General features: G+C 48.0%; 11 protein-coding genes across 13 annotated transcripts; 6 read left to right on the top strand and 5 right to left on the bottom strand.

Moving 5' to 3' along the window:
- The first annotated feature begins 253 nt into the window (after positions 1-253).
- Elo68beta (Elongase 68beta) lies at positions 254-1,590 on the top strand. The gene is made up of 4 exons (XM_017162795.3): positions 254-433; positions 511-673; positions 1,038-1,209; positions 1,274-1,590. Exons 1-4 carry the CDS (start codon positions 261-263, stop codon positions 1,573-1,575), a joined length of 810 nt encoding a protein of 269 aa, XP_017018284.2. The 5' UTR covers positions 254-260; the 3' UTR covers positions 1,576-1,590.
- Positions 1,590-3,564, bottom strand: APP-BP1 (Nedd8-activating enzyme E1 regulatory subunit APP-BP1). The gene is made up of 6 exons (XM_017162936.2): positions 3,424-3,564; positions 3,202-3,366; positions 2,498-3,143; positions 2,100-2,433; positions 1,784-2,032; positions 1,590-1,725 (listed from the first exon to the last, which is right to left on the bottom strand). Exons 1-6 carry the CDS (start codon positions 3,489-3,491, stop codon positions 1,613-1,615), a joined length of 1,575 nt encoding a protein of 524 aa, XP_017018425.1. The 5' UTR covers positions 3,492-3,564; the 3' UTR covers positions 1,590-1,612.
- A 383-nt stretch (positions 3,565-3,947) lies between these two features.
- On the bottom strand, positions 3,948-5,580 carry LOC108071963 (uncharacterized). The gene is made up of 2 exons (XM_017162939.3): positions 5,046-5,580; positions 3,948-4,088 (listed from the first exon to the last, which is right to left on the bottom strand). The coding sequence occupies exons 1-2, from the start codon at positions 5,092-5,094 to the stop codon at positions 4,039-4,041; spliced, it is 99 nt and encodes a 32-aa protein (XP_017018428.1). The 5' UTR covers positions 5,095-5,580; the 3' UTR covers positions 3,948-4,038.
- Positions 4,058-4,808, top strand: Irbp18 (Inverted repeat binding protein 18 kDa). The gene is made up of 2 exons (XM_017162937.3): positions 4,058-4,192; positions 4,340-4,808. Exons 1-2 carry the CDS (start codon positions 4,070-4,072, stop codon positions 4,562-4,564), a joined length of 348 nt encoding a protein of 115 aa, XP_017018426.1. The 5' UTR covers positions 4,058-4,069; the 3' UTR covers positions 4,565-4,808.
- Positions 5,581-5,748: 168 nt separating the features above from the next.
- LOC108071866 (uncharacterized) lies at positions 5,749-8,821 on the top strand. 2 transcript variants are annotated; one of them, XM_041777329.2, is made up of 3 exons: positions 5,749-7,615; positions 7,771-7,953; positions 8,112-8,821. In XM_041777329.2, exons 1-3 carry the CDS (start codon positions 5,917-5,919, stop codon positions 8,804-8,806), a joined length of 2,577 nt encoding a protein of 858 aa, XP_041633263.1. In that variant the 5' UTR covers positions 5,749-5,916; the 3' UTR covers positions 8,807-8,821. The 2 variants fall into 2 exon arrangements, with proteins under 2 accessions (XP_041633263.1, XP_041633261.1); XM_041777327.2 differs by lacking the exons at positions 7,771-7,953; positions 8,112-8,821 and having other exon boundaries at positions 5,753-7,273; positions 7,339-7,526.
- A 117-nt stretch (positions 8,822-8,938) lies between these two features.
- Rab19 (RAS oncogene family member Rab19) lies at positions 8,939-10,425 on the top strand. The gene is made up of 4 exons (XM_017162944.3): positions 8,939-9,261; positions 9,336-9,420; positions 9,659-9,915; positions 9,979-10,425. Exons 1-4 carry the CDS (start codon positions 9,049-9,051, stop codon positions 10,081-10,083), a joined length of 660 nt encoding a protein of 219 aa, XP_017018433.1. The 5' UTR covers positions 8,939-9,048; the 3' UTR covers positions 10,084-10,425.
- Positions 10,405-11,794, bottom strand: Arl5 (ADP-ribosylation factor-like 5). Its single transcript, XM_017162945.3, has one exon. The coding sequence runs from the start codon at positions 11,230-11,232 to the stop codon at positions 10,693-10,695; it is 540 nt and encodes a 179-aa protein (XP_017018434.1). The 5' UTR covers positions 11,233-11,794; the 3' UTR covers positions 10,405-10,692.
- A 64-nt stretch (positions 11,795-11,858) lies between these two features.
- LOC108071973 (uncharacterized) lies at positions 11,859-14,169 on the top strand. The gene has a single exon (XM_017162948.3). It carries the CDS (start codon positions 11,899-11,901, stop codon positions 13,996-13,998), a length of 2,100 nt encoding a protein of 699 aa, XP_017018437.1. The 5' UTR covers positions 11,859-11,898; the 3' UTR covers positions 13,999-14,169.
- A 241-nt stretch (positions 14,170-14,410) lies between these two features.
- Positions 14,411-15,967, bottom strand: LOC108071893 (cyclic GMP-AMP synthase-like protein). The gene is made up of 2 exons (XM_017162820.3): positions 15,741-15,967; positions 14,411-15,428 (listed from the first exon to the last, which is right to left on the bottom strand). Exons 1-2 carry the CDS (start codon positions 15,907-15,909, stop codon positions 14,563-14,565), a joined length of 1,035 nt encoding a protein of 344 aa, XP_017018309.1. The 5' UTR covers positions 15,910-15,967; the 3' UTR covers positions 14,411-14,562.
- Sbp2 (SECIS-binding protein 2) lies at positions 15,525-17,326 on the top strand. 2 transcript variants are annotated; one of them, XM_017162941.3, is made up of 3 exons: positions 15,525-15,532; positions 16,217-16,760; positions 16,815-17,326. In XM_017162941.3, exons 2-3 carry the CDS (start codon positions 16,267-16,269, stop codon positions 17,263-17,265), a joined length of 945 nt encoding a protein of 314 aa, XP_017018430.1. In that variant the 5' UTR covers positions 15,525-15,532; positions 16,217-16,266; the 3' UTR covers positions 17,266-17,326. The 2 variants fall into 2 exon arrangements, with proteins under 2 accessions (XP_017018430.1, XP_070142221.1); XM_070286120.1 differs by lacking the exon at positions 15,525-15,532 and adding an exon at positions 15,567-15,588.
- Positions 17,259-19,019, bottom strand: Gr66a (Gustatory receptor 66a). The gene is made up of 2 exons (XM_017162940.3): positions 18,756-19,019; positions 17,259-18,700 (listed from the first exon to the last, which is right to left on the bottom strand). The coding sequence occupies exons 1-2, from the start codon at positions 19,006-19,008 to the stop codon at positions 17,346-17,348; spliced, it is 1,608 nt and encodes a 535-aa protein (XP_017018429.1). The 5' UTR covers positions 19,009-19,019; the 3' UTR covers positions 17,259-17,345.
- Between the last annotated feature and the right edge of the window lie 22 nt (positions 19,020-19,041).

The following is a 19,041-nucleotide window of genomic DNA, read 5'->3' on the forward strand; positions in this document are numbered from 1 at the left end:
TCAAAATGCCATTAAATCTCGATTTAGACAACAACAAATAAAATCTTGACTTTGACCGAAATTTAAGAAGCAGTCAGAGGGCCCTAAGTGAAAATTTAAGAGGCAAAACCCCGACCTGCCTCAACGTTCATGCTCCAACGGCGACATTTAATTAAATGGGGGGGGGGAAAAGCCATCAACGCATCAGCGGAGCCAAGAAGCGTATATATGAGTCGCCAGTCTGGGTGCCGCCTTAGTCAGTCTCATCCGGAGATTCTCCAATGGCGCACCATGGCAACGACAACACCACAATTGGCAGCTATCGTTATCCGTTCGAGGAGCTGGCCGACGAACGGACGCGCACGTGGCCACTGGTGCAATCACCTTGGAATGTCGCCGCCATACTTGCCCTCTACCTGCTGATGGCGCGCTTCGGCCCCAAATGGGCTGCCAGGTGAGGTCAAACCAGCTATCCGTCAGGGCATTGCCAAACGACACCCACACTGCTGCTGGACTGGATTCCCCCCACAGGTACAAGCCGCTGCAGCTGCGAGTGCCATTGTTCTGCCACAGTTTGGCCATGGTCCTGCTCAATGCCCACATCTTTCTGGAGGTCCTCACGGCATCGCGGGCCCTCGACTATAGCTTCGCCTGTCAGGCATGTCGGGTGAGCTATAGCCCACATGAAATGCGTGTAAGTTGGCGGGGAAATACAAAAAAAAAATGAGGGAGAGGAACTTTGGAAATCGAAGCTCTAAGTACCCTTGCAGGAAAGTTATTTTTGAATGCAATAAGACTGAGAAAGATGTAGTAGGACCTAGCAGTATTTTGAGATAGTTTAGCTCAACGAAAGCTTATTAAAAAGATTTAGACACTGCCAAAATCAAGTTTAGTTAAAGGTTTAAGCTGCCAGTTAATTAAAAATTCACTTAAGTCTAAAGTTAAACATGCTCTTTGCAAGGGTATTTTCCGAAAAAAGAGAGAACTATTCATGGCCCGCAGGCCGGACTGACAGAATCAAATTGAGAGGGTCATATACATACCTCTTTGTAAAACAGATTGCCGCGGCCATTTGGTGGTTCTACATCTCGAAAATACTCGAATTCGCCGACACGGCCTTCTTCATTTTGCGGCACAAGTGGAGGCAACTGAGCTTCCTGCATGTGTACCATCATAGCTCCATGTTCGTCATGTGCTGGATTGCCATCAAGTGGACGCCAACGGGCTCGTGTGAGTGTCTATTTTTTTCCCCTTTAAAGTGTTCCTCTCCCTTTAAATCCTTTTCTCCTTACAGCTTATGTGCCAGCCTTTATAAACTCCTTCGTTCACATCATTATGTACAGCTATTATGCGTTGAGTGCGCTGGGCCCTCGCATCCAGAAGTTCCTGTGGTGGAAACGCTACTTGACCGGCCTCCAGCTGTTACAGTTCGCCATTGGTCTGCTGTGGGCAGGACAGGCCTTTGTGCGGGGCTGCGAATATGGCACTGGGATTCTCTTAATGGATTTCGTCTATGTGGTGCCCTTTGTTTTTTTATTTGGAAAATTCTACCGTAAGAATTATGGCAAACCAGTCGAAAACAAGAAAATAAAATAAACTATGATAGGAAATTGCATTGCAAAACAGGATATATTTATAACTTCAATGTGACACTTTCAGTGGTAATGGCATTGTATATAAAGGTATTATCAATGGGCTTGTATTGTTTGGTGATAACCTTGATCACCTCCTGGGCAGCACAGCCACCTGGAAAGAATTACCGAAAAGTTAACAAAATTCTTCGTTTCAATTTCTCTAATATTACCTATAAGAGCAGACACTGCATGCAACTCAGCACCACCATAGCGACAGATCTCGTGCAGAACATCGTCGCTGATGGTTGCATGCATGCCCAGATCGCTTAGCATCTTGGCAGCGATGCTCTTCAGGCGTCCAATGTCCTGCTCCACAGTGCACTCGCCGGGAATGTTGCCGCACTCGCTAAGAAAACGCTCATAAGCGCGCAGTGCAAAGTTGTAGGCCGTGAGGTTGCCCTGCAGCTCGTTGTCCTCAACTGGAATTGAAAGAAAATGAATGTTTTGGAATGGATACATAGCTCTACGACATTGAAAGACACTCACCCAATGGCAACAGACGACAGCTCTTCTCGTACTCCTCAGCTAAGCGGGTGCCTCGAATGACTGCCAAGCCGGCTGCCTCACGGCAAAGCAGACGCACACTACGCTCATCAATGCTGTCGGCGGGCAGGGACAGCTGCTTGAGGTAGTCCTGGCACTTGTGGTACACCTGATCGGCATCCTGCAGTGCCTGCTGACGGTAGATGTGTTGCAGGGCGATATACGAGTCCGTGTTGGCGGTCATATCCGGAAGAACTCCAGGCAGAGGCAGATATCCCTGGTTTTCATGGACCACAAAGTGCTTCAGAGCCTTGGCCATGATCCAGAAGGTGTTGCTCTGAATAAGAAACCAAAATCGATATAAAATGTATAAGTTATTTAAGGAATAAAGCAAAAGCCACCTTCTTGTTCAGCTGCTCGCAGGCATCGTCTTCGAAAATGGACTTCAGGCCCGTGGGAATCTGTCCTGCCCCGAATGCCGTATTCACCGCCTTGATGGCCTCCTCATAGTTCTCCTCGTCCGCCTTCATCTCGTTCCTGATAGTGTCACGCAGTTGGTTCTTCTCCTTGTAAGTGCGCGGCGTTGGAGTCCCATTCGCCTGCTGCTTCTGCCAGGTAGTTAGGTACTTGTGCAGCACCAGCAGCCAGGGTACCTTGCTGGTCACCTCTGTCCCATCGAGATGCTCTCGCAGAGCATCAAATGGATGCTCCAAGCGCAGATCAAATTGTCTGTTATCCGGATGCGCCTCCACAATGCAATGTTCACGTATCTGGAGGCGGATGGTGCCCAGCATGCCCAGCGAGCGGCAGTAGAGTAGCGGGACATTGGCCTCCCACAAACGGTCGGCGAGGAGGAGCAAAGTCTGCTCGTTGAGATTGGAGGCAATGACCAAATCGAAGCTGTCAAAGAAGTTGGGACGATTGGCCAGTATGAAGTCGGCACTCTCCTCCACATAGTCGCCGTTTACGTCAGGATTGAGCTCCTGGAGGAGCTGCATGCAGGCCAGAGCCTTGGATTTTCCCAGATAGGTTTGATCCAGAAAAAAACTGCAGAGAAGCGATGCATTATATGGCTGTTTTCTGAGGTTCTATGAAGACTACCCACTTGTTGCCCAGGTCCTCCTCCTTGACGGTGCTGCCGTCGGCCACCGTGAAGCCACCGATTCCGGGAAGGACTAAACCTTTGACTGTTTCGCAGCCCACGGCCGTGACATTCACCAAACAAACGGTGGCCGCCTCCAGAAGCGTCTGTCCATGTTCGCCCCACAACCTAAACGGGCATACATTAGCGAAATGTCACTTTGCTACGGCGAAACCCCAACCTTACCTGATTTGTCTGTCGTATTTCTTACTCTTGTCCGACAGCTCCGGCGATTTGGGGGCAGGCGAAGACATTTTGCAAGGAAAAAATTAAGCCGGTTGCAAGTAAATCACAGTTCCAGTGTTGTGAAGCACTGGCAGGTCTCTGCTTGTGCACAAAATGTTTGATGGGGTATGGAAAACACGATGAAAATTTAAACTTTTGCTTATTCAGAACATTTATTGACTATTACGTATTACATTCCATTTAATTTAATTTCTGATTGCAACTACAGCTACATACAGGAAATCAGTCTTTACAAACAAATTGTATAAACAGTTGATAAATAATAAAAATAACGTATTGCTACAATATTATGAGCAAACGAAAAACTTGTCGGGCTGTGTGGTTGACAGGTGTTTAACAATATTATTCCAGAGCTATTGATCGGTTTGCAAATTATTCCTACTTGTTTCGATTTTCATTTTTAGTTTAGTAATACCGCAGTGTTATTGTTCGCTGGGTGGCCTTGGCGCGCTTGCCAACACTGCCCGGCGGTGGAACAGCTGTTTGGCGTGTAATTTCACAACAACACGTCCGTCGCTGCATCTTTTGCTAGTTGATCGTAAAATAAATAAACTCCTAAATACAAATCAGGATTATCACGGACAGGATGCCGGCCAAGAAGAGAACTGCAAGTGCCAACGCCGCGTCCACCAGTAAGGATAGCGATTCCCCAATGAGTCCAGCCGTCAACGATCCGGAGTACCAACGGAAAAGACAGAAAAACAATGAGGTTTGTATGTTAGTTTTTGGTTGCCAGAGCGAAACAGCAGAGACAGAGAAAAAGATGAGGCAAGCTGTTTCAACATGTTGCTGGGCCCCCAGAAGTGCCCCAAAAATAGCCACACACTATATTGATTTATTATTAATTTCGAAACAGGCCGTGCAACGCACACGCGAGAAGACAAAGAAATCCGCCGAGGAGCGGAAGAAGCGCATAGACGACCTTCGCCGAGAAAACGACACCCTAAAGGTCCAGATTGAGCAGGGCGAGAAGCACATATCCACGCTCCGGGACTTGATTATCCAGGGCGAGAAGACCGAGGACGGCCACCGAATCATTGAGGAGATACTCGCCGGACCGGATCCCGACGACAATGACTAGTGAGGAGCTGCTTCTGATCTACTTTATACTATTCACCTGTTTTTAAGACGCTTTTCCTGGCGATTCCATTAATAAGTCTACTAACATGTATGTTATAAGCGGAACCCGCGGGGATTTTGCGAATATGTTTAGTTTTAACCCTGACAAAGGGACTATCCATAAGTTTAATATTACGTTTCTGATTGCACCATAACGATAAATAATGTTAATAAAAATCTATGTGGGTCATCCACTTTAATGTGAACTTTTTTTGTTTTGTTTTGAAGGCCTAGATTTTTAACCTATGAAGCTACAAAGCATTCTTCGGATTACTTTTCCCAGAGTTAAATATATCTTTCAATTCATTGACCCTATATTAATATCGTTATCGTTTTTATGCCACCTACATATATTTCTAATCAGAATTTCTCGCCACCCGAGAGACCCAATGTTTACTCTATATTTTAACGGATTTACAAGCGGAATTTTTCAAAATACTTGCCGTCGTAGACATCCAGTTTCTCCATGTGCAGGCTGAAGACCTCGTCCATTTTGCGAGCAATTAAACTAGGAAATTAGTGATACGCGAAGTAGAATCTAGCAAAGTGCCGTTAAGTCTTCCTCTCTTTGTTGTGGTCACTGCTTCCGTCGCTCTGCCTCTTCCTCTTCTGCCACATTGATTTATTGCATTTTTCGCACTATTCGGTGCACACCATTCAGCGGCACTTTAATTTCGCTTTCGTGTCCAATGGGAGTTTTGATTGTCTGTCTGTCTGACTGTCGTTTTTCGCGTTCAATAAATTTCCGTCTTCCGCTAATTAACACCCCCGCACACACCGCTGCTGTTCCAATTGCACGATTCTGACTCTGTTCTGATTTGATTCAAATTTAATGTTGAGACTGTAACCCGAAAATGCTGACAGTTTTTGGAGCGCTGCCTTGTTGTTTTTGGCTGGCCGACGGCTAAACGCTTACTTCCTTATTTTTTATTTATAATTTTTGTTACGGAACTTATTTTTGTTTTAGTGTCTCTCGCTCTCTCTCTCGCGCGCTCTTTCGCTGTAAGGCCACTGGGCCAGTGTTGGAATGTGTTGTTAAACAGCTGATGGTGGGAAGCAGTGTGGCTAAATACCCCACTTTTTGGGCGGTGATTTTGAAATATTTCACAGAATTTTAAAAGGAATATGTTGTGCTTTGTTGTACACTTCATTTCATAAAACTCCCCTGTCAGGTAAATCATTCGTTTTATTTCCGAAATAATGCCACAAAATTTCGCCAACAATAAATAATGCTGTTGCCCTTGATGAACTTGATTCGCCCGACAGAAGAGGACACCACCACGGCGACGCCGTCAAAGCGCCAGGTGGCGGAAGATGGAAGGATTGCCAAAACCCAGGCCATTCTGCTCCAAGCGTTCAACTATGGAATTCCAGAGCCAGCCACCGACATCCTGCTCCAACGACACTCGGACAATGGGCCTCTCTGAGTCCCATTATCAGAATGTACCGAAGAAGATAAAGGGTCTCATATCCTTTTTCTTTGGCAAAAGTAAGAAACCAAAGAAAGCAAAACAGGTGAAGGGACACCAAACATCCCTGGAGGAGCTGGACATGAGGAAGCTGATCCGTCTCTACTGCAAATACGAAAACCTCTACAATCCCATGCACCCCTACTATGGCAACGCGCAGTTCATTGAGGATTGCTACAATGACATGGCTCGATCTATTCCCGGCAGGACCAGTTTTGAGCTGCGATCTTGCATCGAGGACCTGCGCCAGCAGTTCGAGCAGGAGTACTGGATCATTGAGAGCGCCAGGCAGAGCAAAGGGGAGGTACTGATGCCCTCGATTCGCTACTACAACGAGTTCCTCTTTCTGGTGCCATTTCTATGCATGGATTTGAATAAATCCCATGCAGCAGAGAATGGTACCAGTTCGCTGAACCCAAAATGTGTAACAAAACCCGATTTGCTGGCCAATGGGCTGAACCATTTTACGGGCTTCCCCTTGTCTGCTTTTCCCGGGAAGTTGTGCTGCTCTCCGAAAGAACTCCTTAGGCGCATCTCCAAGAAGGATGGCAATAAACAAACAATAAACAATAAGCAGACCAGCGAAGTCAACTTGTCGCCCTCGGAGGAGCAACGTCTCAATGAAATCGCCGCTGACAATCAGGTCTCCAAGGTGTCCATTGCATCCTCTCACTACCCCGACGAGCAGGATATAAAAACCACCGATCTGACCTGCTCCTACCGATCGGAGAAATCACCCTGTGTATCAGAGTGTCGGCTCCCAATATCCACTTGTCCGGCCCAGACCGCTACAAGATCAAAGCCACAGAAGACCATGAACCCAGGAGACGAATCAAATACCTGTAAAAGAAATCCTGCTGATCCATCTCAAAAGGGGAATTGTGGCACGGCCTCTCCCCAAACCGCCCATGAGAGCCATCCTAAGAGATCGGATAACTCACCCATAGGTTCCCCACCAGCTAAACCTATGAAGCCACAGGAATCCATCAAATCCGCTGCCCAATCAGCTGCCCAATCCGCAGCCCAATCCTTTGCTGGCGTGAAGACCCAAGCAATCATGAATACCGTTCTCCAAGGCTCTGTTCCAGTGGGAAAACAAAAATCTGGGAGATCCAGTCCCAGGACTCCACCGGAATCGCCTGAAAAAAAAGTTAATGGACCGGATAGCAAGCCCTGTCCCTGCAGCCGTCCACCGGAGAAAGGTAAAGAAGCTGCTCCAGAAGATAAAAGAGATAATCCTTTAGTAACAAAATATCAAAATTTCAAGCAAGTGCAAATGCTCTGCGATATGATCCGCACGGAACTTACCGCCGCTCCTGATTTTATATACTTCGATGCCAAGTGGCGGATCATCGAAATCCTGAGGGAGGTGCACAAGAGACAGTTGGTTCACATGAAGGCCGGACCGCAGAAGACAGCAATGAAGGAACAGTTCAATCAGCTCATGATGCAGCATCATCCGTACAAGCCGGACAAGAATTCCCCTGTGCCCATGGCAAAGCCAGGACTCTCGAGGATTTGTGACCATATTAAGGGCAGCCACTGTCCCTACTGCTGCCACAACAACTGAGGGGATCACACACAATCTCTCTCTCTCTCTCTGTGGAATCGGAATCCGTATCAGCAACGACATTGACCCACTTGGAAAGCAGATAAGCCAGCGCGAGCAACTAAACTGCTCTACTTTCACCACAAACAGTTACGGATCAGCAGAGCTTGGAGATGGATGCTTTGTTCAGCAGCTCCAAACTACTTAAACATTGGCCCAGCTGCCTCTTTGGCTTGGTCCTTTTGGGTATCCTGAAATATGTCCTGTCCAGGCGTAAAGGAAGCACCCAGAAATACACTTTGGACAACGAGGAGCTTGTAGAAGGTATAAGTCGCCATCTAGTGAGCATTTCAAGTAATAAAAAAAGTTTTACAGTGTTTTTCTCCCGTATCTAACAATGAAATTTAATGCAAATAAAACTTTAAAATATGGTTTAATAAAAAGAATACAAAATAATCACTATCTCAAGGTTCAATGGTTTTCCTTTCAAGATTTCGAGGACACCGATGAACTGCAGCCTGCTCTTGAGGAAAAGCCTCATGTTCCCTTCGTTCCCGGCCAGAATCTTAACCCGAATGGAGCTAAAATCTTTTACAACCTTCTCCGCGGACGTCGCAGCATTCGCTCTTTTAGCAGCCAACAAAAACCAGACCTCAGCATCATAGAGGACTGCATTAGGGCGGCGGGAACAGCTCCCAGTGGTGCTCACACAGAACCCTGGACATTCTGCGTGGTGGAGAGCCAAGAGCTCAAGCAATCGATTCGGGAGATTGTGGAGCAGGAAGAGCTGATCAACTATAGCCAGCGAATGCACCCCCAGTGGGTCACGGATCTGCGACCACTACAAACGAATCATGTGAAGGAATACCTTACAGACGCCCCCTATCTCATACTGATCTTCAAGCAGACCTACGGCGTAATGGACGATGGTCGGAGGAAGAGACACTACTACAATGAGATTTCCACCTCGATTGCGGCGGGCATCCTTCTGTGTGCCTTACAGGCGGCAGGACTGTCTTCGTTGGTCACAACTCCCTTAAACTGTGGCCCTGCTCTGAGATCCTTGCTAAATCGTCCTGTAAACGAAAAACTGCTAATCCTATTACCCGTAGGCTTCGCGGCAGAGGGATGTCAAGTGCCGGACTTGGAACGAAAGCAGTTATCGGATATTTTAGTCAAGTTTTAAGAGTTTTTTAAGAGCAATATAAATAACTTGTATTTAAAAATCCCCGCCCAAATGTGTGTCATTTACCAACACTGACAAGCTGTATTCATCAGCAGTTCAGGTGTAACCAGCTTCTTACGAAGATTTTAAGCATTATAAACTGAAAACCTGACGAGCACTCTAACATCTGATTTACTCTTTGTTGTTTATTGTGGATAAAGAACGGCCAAGTTAAGGGAGCCCAGAACGGCGACTACACAAGGATGACCGCCCGCAATCCCCAGACCCTGATGGCGCTACCCAACGAGGAGCAATTTGACTTTCTCTTCAAGATCGTTCTGATTGGAGACTGTGGGACGGGGAAGACCTGCATCGTGGACAGATTCAAGACGGGCAACTACATAGAGCGTCACGGGAATACCATTGGCGTGGACTTCTCCATGAAGACCATTGCCGTGGAGGCCAAACAAATCAAGGTTTGCTGTGGATCTCTGATATTCCCAAACTCCCGTCGTCAATGATTCATTTCGCTGTCTTTGCCCTTTCTTAGCTACAAATCTGGGACACTGCTGGCCAGGAGAGATTTCGCACCATTACGCAGAGCTACTATCGGTCGGCCAACGGGGTCTTAATTGGTGAGTCGCGTCCGTATCTTTGCGGGGCATACGCCCATCCATTTGTCACGGTCAATGCCTAGCGGCGGCAGCCTTATCAGCGCAGCTCCTAGTCGTTCCGATAAGGGCTGCATGCTTTAAAGTGATTAGCGCCTGGCACTGATTTTAATAGCCCATAGCTAGTGGCTTCGTATCGGTGGCCAGGTGTTGCGTGGGGTGTTTACTGTTTACTGTTTACTTACACCTTATTTTCTTGCAGTTTATGACATCACAAAGCGGTCTTCCTTCTCCAACCTCCAAAAATGGATTGAGGAGGTGCGCAGGTACACGGCCTCCAATGTGCTGATCATTCTGATAGGCAACAAATGCGATTTGGAGGAGCAGCGTGAGGTGGACTTTGAGGAGGCGCGCCAAATGTGTCAATATATACCTGAGATCCTGTTCGTGATGGAGACCTCTGCCAAGGAGAACATGAATGTGGAGGATGCTTTTCGGTGCTTGGCCACGGAGCTTAAGGTGGGTCTAATTAACAAGTTCCTTGCTGAGCCTAATCTAATTGTTTTTATATTGTTTTAACAGCGCCAACATGATGCCAATAGTGTCGAGGAGGTGCCGGAGGACACCATCACATTGGGCCAGGGCAAGCCCCTGAAGAGCTGCAGCAGCTCCTGCAATCTCACCTAGACCACCTCTTCCTTGGTGCCCCCCTATTTTGCTTTTATTTTCGTTGTGATCAAATCGTTCTTGTGGCTATATATATTTTAATATGCTAAAGTTTTTACCTAATCCTAGACCGTTCAAGGCGTAACAGGCCTTTAATTTATACACTAACTTTTACACAACCATATGTATTTATTTTAGGCGATAGAAGAGTACAAAACAATCTCACACATCAGCGAATCATCGAGCCAACAGTGTCAATTACCACAGGCAATGCTCAGAGAGGAGAAAGAATACGTCCAACTGCTGTATTTGTATTTTCAAATTGATGATACGCGAAATAAACACGTTTATTTTGTAATTTTATTGGAAGTATCGTTAGTTAATTAATAATTGGCTTAGCTCCTAGACACATTATCCATATACACGCACAATTTTCGTATCATTATCATTGAGGGGATCGTCGTCTTCGTTATTTTACACTAAATAAAATTGGCTTGGCAACAACTCTTCGTAATCATCTCAAAACAATTTGGAAACGCTTAAAAATTTGTTTATATCAAAATTAGTTTACTTTTCTAGACAGGCTTAGCTATGTTGGTAATTGATTAGCTACTAATCCGGCGTGGCGTGTCATTTGTTTTTGATCCGCTGCACAATCCACTCCAGTCCCTGGTATAGGCCCTCGCCCGTCAGCGCGCAGCACGCCTGGATGTGCCACTGATGCTTCTTGATCGAGGTGAGGTCCAGTTGTCGCGATATCTCCGCCGCCGACATCGATCCCTTGAGGTCCTGCTTGTTCGCGTACACCAGCAGGCTGGCCTTGCTCAAATCCTCGTGCTGCAGCATCCGGTAGAGCTCCTCCCGCGTCACTGCCAGCCGTTCCCTGTCCGTGGAGTCTATGACCATGATCACCAGTTCTGTGTTCGTGTAATAGGTGCTCCAGGCGGCGCGAAGGCTCTGCTGGCCGCCGAGATCCCACACCAGGAAGTGGATGTTGCGCCAGACAACTTCCTCGACGTTGGAGCCGATCGTGGGGCTGGTGTGGACCACTTCATTCATGAGAAACTGATACAGGATTGTCGTTTTGCCCGCGTTGTCCAGTCCCACCATGACCAGCTTGTGCTCCTCGTTTCCAAACATCCGCCACAGTCGGGACAATAGCAGGCCCATCTTTCTGCCAAGATGCTTTCTACAGCTGCTGACGGCACCCCTATTGTTGTTTTTGTATTTGTTGTTGTTGATTTTGTTTTCGTTTTCAGTGATTTGATTGCGAGGCGATTGCCTCACACATACACGAGCAGGTTATCGGCTGGGCTGGCTGCGCTTGTATGCGTGCGAGGTGCGTACGCTGTTGTGTGTGTGGGAGTGAGTGAACGTGCGACTTTGTTGTTTTTCTTTTTTTTTTGTCGCTTCTACAGGGGGAAGGCCAAACTGTAAATTATTCACCGAGCTTGAACTGAACATATGCACTCTCCTCGAACACACACACACGCACTTGTTACAGTTAAATGTGGGAACTTCCTGGTGGCTTTTTCCTAGGGCGATTTGGATAATGGGGTCGTCGCAACGACTGGCGCGGCTTCGTTTATGCGTCGCAGTGGAATAATAGCTGCCGTTATTGTTAATTTAATTAACACCGTTTAATTAAAAACGTAAACAGTAAAAGTGATTAATTAACAGCGTTGAATCGATAGGCCAATTGTTGGAGCTATCGATAATGTCGGCCCAGTGCTGGAAAGTGTACTGAAACTAGGGCTACGCTGTGCAGTGTGCCCAGCCTGCCGGCAAACAGCTGTTCTTATTTTTGTTGTTAATTAGCTTCGCGCACCGGTGGCAATGACAATATTTGCTTACCTGGGGATTTTGGCGGTCTTGGCAGGCTCTTTGGATGCCACGTCCTCCCCCACGACTGGCCAGGCGACCATCAGAGAGTGCCCCGGCCGGGGTGTGCCCCAGATACGAGCAGAGGCGGCGGAATACGAGATCTCGCTGCTTTTCTACTACGTGTCCTGGGGAAGTGAGGCACGACAGGCGCGCCTGGTTTTCAATGGCCTGGCCCACTATTATCAGGAGTACGCCTTCTTCGGGGCGATCGACTGCTGGCACCTACTCTGCAACTGTAGCCGCACGCTGCAGCCCGCTCCCGGGGTCGTGGGCGCCGGCGGCTATCCGGACAAGTGGCCCACGATGGTGGTGCGCTACGGCCAGAAGCAGATGCTGCAGTACCAGGGCGTGTGGAGTTTCGAGGACCTCGCCAGCTTCATGAACTACTTGATCCAACCGATAGATCGGGCGCACAACAGCCAGGAATTGGCGGCCATCAGGAAGCACTCGGATGCCGTGGTGCTGGGTCTGCTGGAATCGCCGGATCAAATGGAGTACAAGCGGTACCTGGGCGCAGCCATTCGCTGGCTGGAGCTGGATCCGGAGAGAAATATCCGCTTCACCGTGAATTTTGGGAGCAGTGCCAAGAAGATGCTGAAGGCTCCGGACACTGCACTGCCCCAGTTGGTGGTAATCGACAGCCGGAATGGGGTGCACACGTTTAACAGCTCGTTGACCGGCGAATGGAAGACACTGGACATCCTGCGCTGGGTGCGCCACACTCTCAAGAACATGTCGCTCTTCTCCAACGGCTACGGCACCCCCATGACCATTGCGATGAAGGCACGTCACGTTCCCGTGCTGGCGATGGGCGTACGGATGAGTCAGATGCCGCTGGTCATGGGCGATGAGATGGCAGCGGCACAAAGGAAGCAGGCGGAGGGCTGTGAGAGTTACTGGAACAAGATGGAGCAGCAAGCAGAGGAATCCTACTCGCTGCTCCAAGTCCCAAACGAAATGTATTGGGAAACAGAGCAGGGAGACCGCTGCTATCCCGCTTGGCGTCAAACCAGAGCCACGCTGGTCAACTATTATAAGATCAACAGGTACCTGAAGCACCTGTGGACGCAGTACAGCCACCAGAGCCATATGAACAAGCCGAGTGTGCCCCACCTGATGAACCTGCACTCCAGAAACCTCTGCTTGGCCCACGCACACCATGGAACGCCGGCCATGAAGATTGGGATTGCCAAAATGGTCACTAAGTACGGCCACCTGATTTGGCAACATTCAGCGGAACAGGCTTCCCACAATCGCTCGCTGGGCGTGGTTATCTTTGACTCGGTGAGGTACCGGGACTACCTGCAGCAACTGGGTATCCAGCAGCAGCATCAGCACATACAGGTCTTCATTGTGGACGCGGCGGAGGAGTCGCTGTACGTGATGCCGCAGCAGCAACAGCATCCCTCCTTCTCGTATGTGGCTCTCAAGGACTTTATCCGACAGTTCTATGCCCGAACTTTGCCAAGGATTCACAAGAACGCCATGCCATCCATGGATTCCGAATTCAGCCGCAGCTACAACAGGCAAATGCTGTTGCAGGCGCTGCAGCTACCGAATGCTACCAATGTGGTCTTTATGTATCGTCCGGATTGCGCGTTATCCGCCGTATTATCGCAGGCCTTCCTGCAGGTTTCGGCTCTTCTCAGCAGCCCCGAGGTGCACTTTGTCCGCTTTGACAGCCAAAATAACGATCTACCCTGGGAACTGGCCATGCCGATCTCCCCCTCGCTGATTGTGTTCCCGCAAACAAAACCCACCGAATCTGTGGTGTTTCCCTCCGACGTGCGAATCGACGTGCAAAGCGTTTTTGCTTTCGTTATTGCCCAACTCGAGCCCGAGCAGCAGCTGCGCTCAGTCCTGACCAGCTGTCGGCGGCGGACACGAAACGTGCGGAGCTGCCTTGACTTTGCCCGCAACCTGGTGCTACAGCACGTGAGTCAGTACCTCAAGTACTGGGAGATCTATGAGCGGGAGCGGAGCGACATTCTCTCCCACCTGAAGGAGTTTAACCAGCTGCACATGGCCATCGAGAGCAGCATACGGTTATAGCGATATCCCAACGACTTGGCCCCCTCCTAGCTAGTACTTAGTGCTGATAATTATTCCAGGGTGAGCAGAGCAGCCTGTCCGCCCGCTCCTCAAATGTAGCCAGTAAGCCCAAAGTTGTCTCTTGTTAAGTTATTTAACACCCATAGCTGTAGCTATAAATAAATAATAAAATGACGTAAATTCTTTAAATTTCTAAACAAAAAACACAAAAAAAAAAATGCAAGCAAAGCTTAAGCTTGCCATTGTTCCAAAGAGTTGAGGATACAGTCCCCTAATCCAATTCCAAATAGCAAGGGTATAAAATCTTCGACTGTCCCAAGTTAACCCCTTTCTTGTCCCTTTTCAAAAGTTTGTTTATTTATTTATGCGAAGCCGAGAACATTCTTGCCCCATTGGCACTGAAAGTCTAACATTTTTTGCAGGCATAAGCTTTATTTCTTCTCTGTACAGCCAGAGAATCCAACTCTGATTGAATGGAATAAACAAAGGGATACAATTCTTCAGAATAGGGAATGCACATTAAATGTTGTTGCATTGCAAATCAAATCAAATCAATTAAATTTGTTATTTTACATTAAATAAAAGGCTGCACTCAAGATGACTACCACTGGCTTTGGCCAATTTAAGTCTATTAAGAAGCTCCAAAGATGCAGCACGACATTTCTTCAACTGTTCGGCATTCATGCGAGTTAGGACGTTGTGTTCACTTTCCAAATAGTATGGCAGCCGGCCATTCTGAAGGTGCTCCACCAAGCGACTCCACATCTCCACCAGGAGAGTGCCCAAGTCCCGCTGCCAGTCCACTTTCTCGAGCTGATGGAGCAGCACCGTCTTCAGCATGTAGCTGGAGAGATGGGGCAGCTTCTGGGCATGAGCATCCCTCAGCCCCTTCATCAGGCGCAGAATATTCTTCATATTGTCCGACTTCTTCATCATCTCCCGCTCCCAGTGGGGAGCAATGGCCATGAATGTGGTCGTTCTCTTGGCCCGCTTCGGCATGGTCTGCGGAATGGCGAACCAGGGCCAATCCTGACGCACCTTCTCAGTGACCGGCGGAACGGGCAATGGCCATTGGGCTCCGGTAAATTCGAAAGCCGGCACCAGATCGAACTTGATGGAGCGGCTGGAACCTACGGCTTCAATGGTATGAGCACAACCGTAACCCTCCAGGGTATAGCTCAACTTGTAAGTCTGCCGGCTAGAGCTGGTAAAGCTGCAGACCGGGTTAAAGACCTTGTGGAAGGCGTCGCGTAGCCAACTTTGGAGCTTCAGGCGATGAATGCGGCCGCAGGAGGCCACTATAAACGGAGCGTTCAGAAAGATAAACGCTGACTGGTCACGTTCCGGGGTGATATTCAGTGGGAACTTTAGTTTCATGTGCATATCGAATTCATCGGGAGTGTTAAGCTTGACGCGATCCAAGTAGCTTCCTAGAAGGGAATGGTAAAAAATGATTTATAGATAATGTAACTTAAACGGAAATTGATAATTTACAGCTTGTAAAAGATTAGATACTTCAACTTGACCGGCTATGGTGAGTCAATCATTAAAAACTTGTAACTTGCTACCTAAAATTTCATAATAAAAACTGTAACTACTACACAAAATGATATTTAAACCTCAAGTCTTAAACTTAAAGCCACAAAACATTACTTTTATTTAATTATTTTAGGTCAAAATATTTTCTATAAATTTTAGTTTTAATATTTATTTAAAAATTTAATTTAATATTAATAACTTACCGCCCAGGCTGAGCCCGTTAAAAACTTCACGGAAAGTGTTATCTACTTTTTTGAGTTCCTCAATCACAAAGTTCTGTATTTCCACAGCATCTTTTGTATAAACAGCGCGATCTTCATCAGAAATCAACAATTTCTTCAGAACCTCTTGCAAATTTCCAGCGAAGCTCATGGTTAAGCGGAAGTAAAAGTTGGTTTTCTCACTGCAAGCTTTTGGTAGACAATAAATTGCTTTTTGGTGTGCTTCCCCTTTATATGCCCATCAAATTCACCGCACAGTCTATCGATCATTGAGCGTTATCGATCGTTCAGCTTTTCTAATATGTTTACCACATGTTGAAATTTATTTTTAAAATTAAAAAGTAGCAGAAGGTTTAAACCACTTGCTGAAGTGAAGGATTGGCATGAAGGCCAAATAAATACATCAATATTTCTGCATTTTGCCTTTTTATAACCGATTTCATTGTTATCATCTGTAGTGGCTGCGAACAGTTTACCAACACTGGCCAGAGATGGCGCTGTGAGAAAAATGTCTCGAAATTCGGAAAAAATAAATCTTATTGATGAAAGGACTTACAAAAAACTCCAGGAAAAGGATAATGGAGCCAAGATAACGCCGCGCAGCGCCAAGTACAAAAACCAGCACAGAAAAGCGGAGCAGCAGCCGACGCTCCTGGACTTTGTGGTCAAGCCGCGCCAGACACAGAGGCAAATCAAGGCCAGGAAGCTCAGGAAGCGGCCCCATCTAACCATAACAAGGTGTTCCTATGTGGCACCCAAAGCCAAAGGCAAGACGCGTCTGGTGCCCAAGAAGAAGGTGACTAGGCTAAAGAAGTCCATACGCAGGTTCCGCACATTGAAAAGGGCTGATGGAGAAACAGAAGAGATCCCTCAAGAAGATCACTCCGAGGAGTACCCCTCTGTGGAGTTACAATTGCAGAAGCTGTCCCTAGATGAAATCACAAAAGAAGCTTCAGTAGAGCCAAAGAAAGTGCACTCTATACATTCCCGCCGCTTCAGAAGGTTTGTTTTATCGGAATCTCAACCCAATCTTCTAATTTCTCCATTTCCTCTTAGCTATTGCGACAACTGCACCCGCCCCCGCCTCAAGCAGCTGGCCATCCAGTTGCTCAAGGATCTGGATCGCTTCCAGAAACGTGCCTTTGCCAAAAACGAGATCAAGGCGCGTGCTCATCCACGTTTAGTTCTGGGAATCCGCGAGGCCTTGGCCAGATTGAGGATACGCAAAGTGAGACTGCTGCTTATGGCCACCGATTGCGAGATTTGTCCCGGTGAAAGTGGCCTGGATGAGACTATAGAGAATTTGAAAGAACTTTGCCAGCAGCAGAGAGTGCCCTACTGCTTCCCTCTTGCTAGAAGGGAGTTGTCCTATGCTCTCCAGAAGCGGGCACAAATCTCCTGCGTGGCTGTTCTCGATTACGATGGAGCCCAAGAGGTATACAGCGATCTTCTGGGTGAACTAGAGGCTGCCCGCGAGGAATACAAACGCCTGACTGCTGTTTCGTGATAATAATTTTATTCGGTGCCCGAAAGACAAAAATAAAAGTGCTAGAAGGTGCCAAAGAAAACATCAAGATGCTCTTGCCTTTAGCCAGTTGGCGTAAGCATGGTGGTGGTCACCAGGTCATGCAGAGTGGAGCTACTATTATACATATCAGTGGCAGCGCCCACAAGACCGGCTGTATCATTCAGAGAGCTGAAAGTCTGTATGGCCTCCTTGGCCTGCTGGGCGGCCAAATTGAATTGGATCAAGATAATCAGGTAGCTGGTGATGCCCCCACTTACACCATACAGGGTCTCCATGTCCAATGTGAAAAAACCGCAGGCAGAAAAGTCCACCGAGTGATTGAGCAGCTTCAGCGAGAGGTGATTCACAATTTCGTAAAGCAGATTATCATCCGCCACCACACCGCATTTGTGGAGACTGATCCCGGTACGCTTGGAGGCCAGCGAGGTCTTCCAGCTGAGGTAGATGAGGTACACACACTTTCCGGACGTGTAGCTCAAGGCAATGACCGTGATCAGGGGATTCTTGGCGGAGCGAAAAAGCGAGGGAATGGACTGAAATTGGGTGGCGCAGTAGAGGAAATACAGCTGGGCTGTGAATATAAGGAACCCATAGGCCATCAGAGACAATATGGGATAGCTCCACAGCTCGTTCATAGCCTTGCCTATCTCACAGATCTCGTCATGCACCTGACACAGGTTGTTCAGCTTCTCCTCCACCTTGGCGGCATTGCCCAGCTCGCTTTCGTGCACCATGTTCGAGGCCATGGGATTCCGGTTGCCAGCCTTGTCCGATGGGTCGATGGGTTCGCCGAAGGAGTTCATGGAGTGGGCCACCGGCGCCACCTTGTTCTTCCCCGAACCGGACATGGAACTACCCTTGCCTATGGAACCCATATCCAATCCTCCCAGCTCCTTGTACAGATACTCCAGATTGCTGTCGTATTGGGGAGGCTGGGAGCTGTCCAACGGAGGAGCCGCCGCCGCTTCCTGATCACCTCGCAGCCAGAGCTTAAACTTTTCGTGCGTGGCCACCAGCTCCTCCAGCGTAGCATTGATGGCCTCAAAGCGCTCTTTCAAAGCATATAGCGAGACGGCAAACCAGATCTTGTCCAAGGTGTTGATAAACGTGGGTATGGCGGAGACCAGCCACAGCACCGACATCCATTGGGTATAGTCCACCAGCTTAATGTAGGTGGCCAGTAAAATGGAGAGCTCAAAGATGATTGTCATGCCGAGCATGATACGGATGCGACGTCCAATGGTGCTGTTGTCCAGCACACACTTTTCCTGGTACAGGCGCTCGTCCACGTGGCGTATGCGCTCATAGAGCTCGCCAATCCTGCCCTGGTTCCTCAAAGCGGTCAACTGGTCGGTGCCCATCATAATGAGGCCAATGTAGGTGAGAAACAGGCCAATGACGAAGGTCAAGGTGCCTGTGGGGGGAAATGTTAAGCAAATAATAAGCATCAATTTTCATGCTCCACTGACTTTGCGAGGCCTTGAGCGTGCGGTCCTCCTCCCCGAAGGAGTAGATGAGGACATTGTAGAGCAGCACATATACCACCAAGGTGACCAGCATGTAAATCATGCCATTGCGCGACTTTTCTAGAACATTCCTTGAGCGAAACTTGTCCAGATCCTGCGGCAGAATCCCTACTATTTTAGAGATGAAAAAGAGCTGCTGGAATTGCTCTAGGAGAGGTTGCACTGCTGCTGCCTCCGATGACTGCTCCCGCGCCATGGTTGTTAACCGTTGGTAAGCTTAACTTGGAAT

Source organism: Drosophila kikkawai, chromosome 3L, assembly GCF_030179895.1.
Source record: "Drosophila kikkawai strain 14028-0561.14 chromosome 3L, DkikHiC1v2, whole genome shotgun sequence".
Classification (NCBI taxonomy): Eukaryota; Metazoa; Arthropoda; class Insecta; order Diptera; family Drosophilidae; genus Drosophila; species Drosophila kikkawai.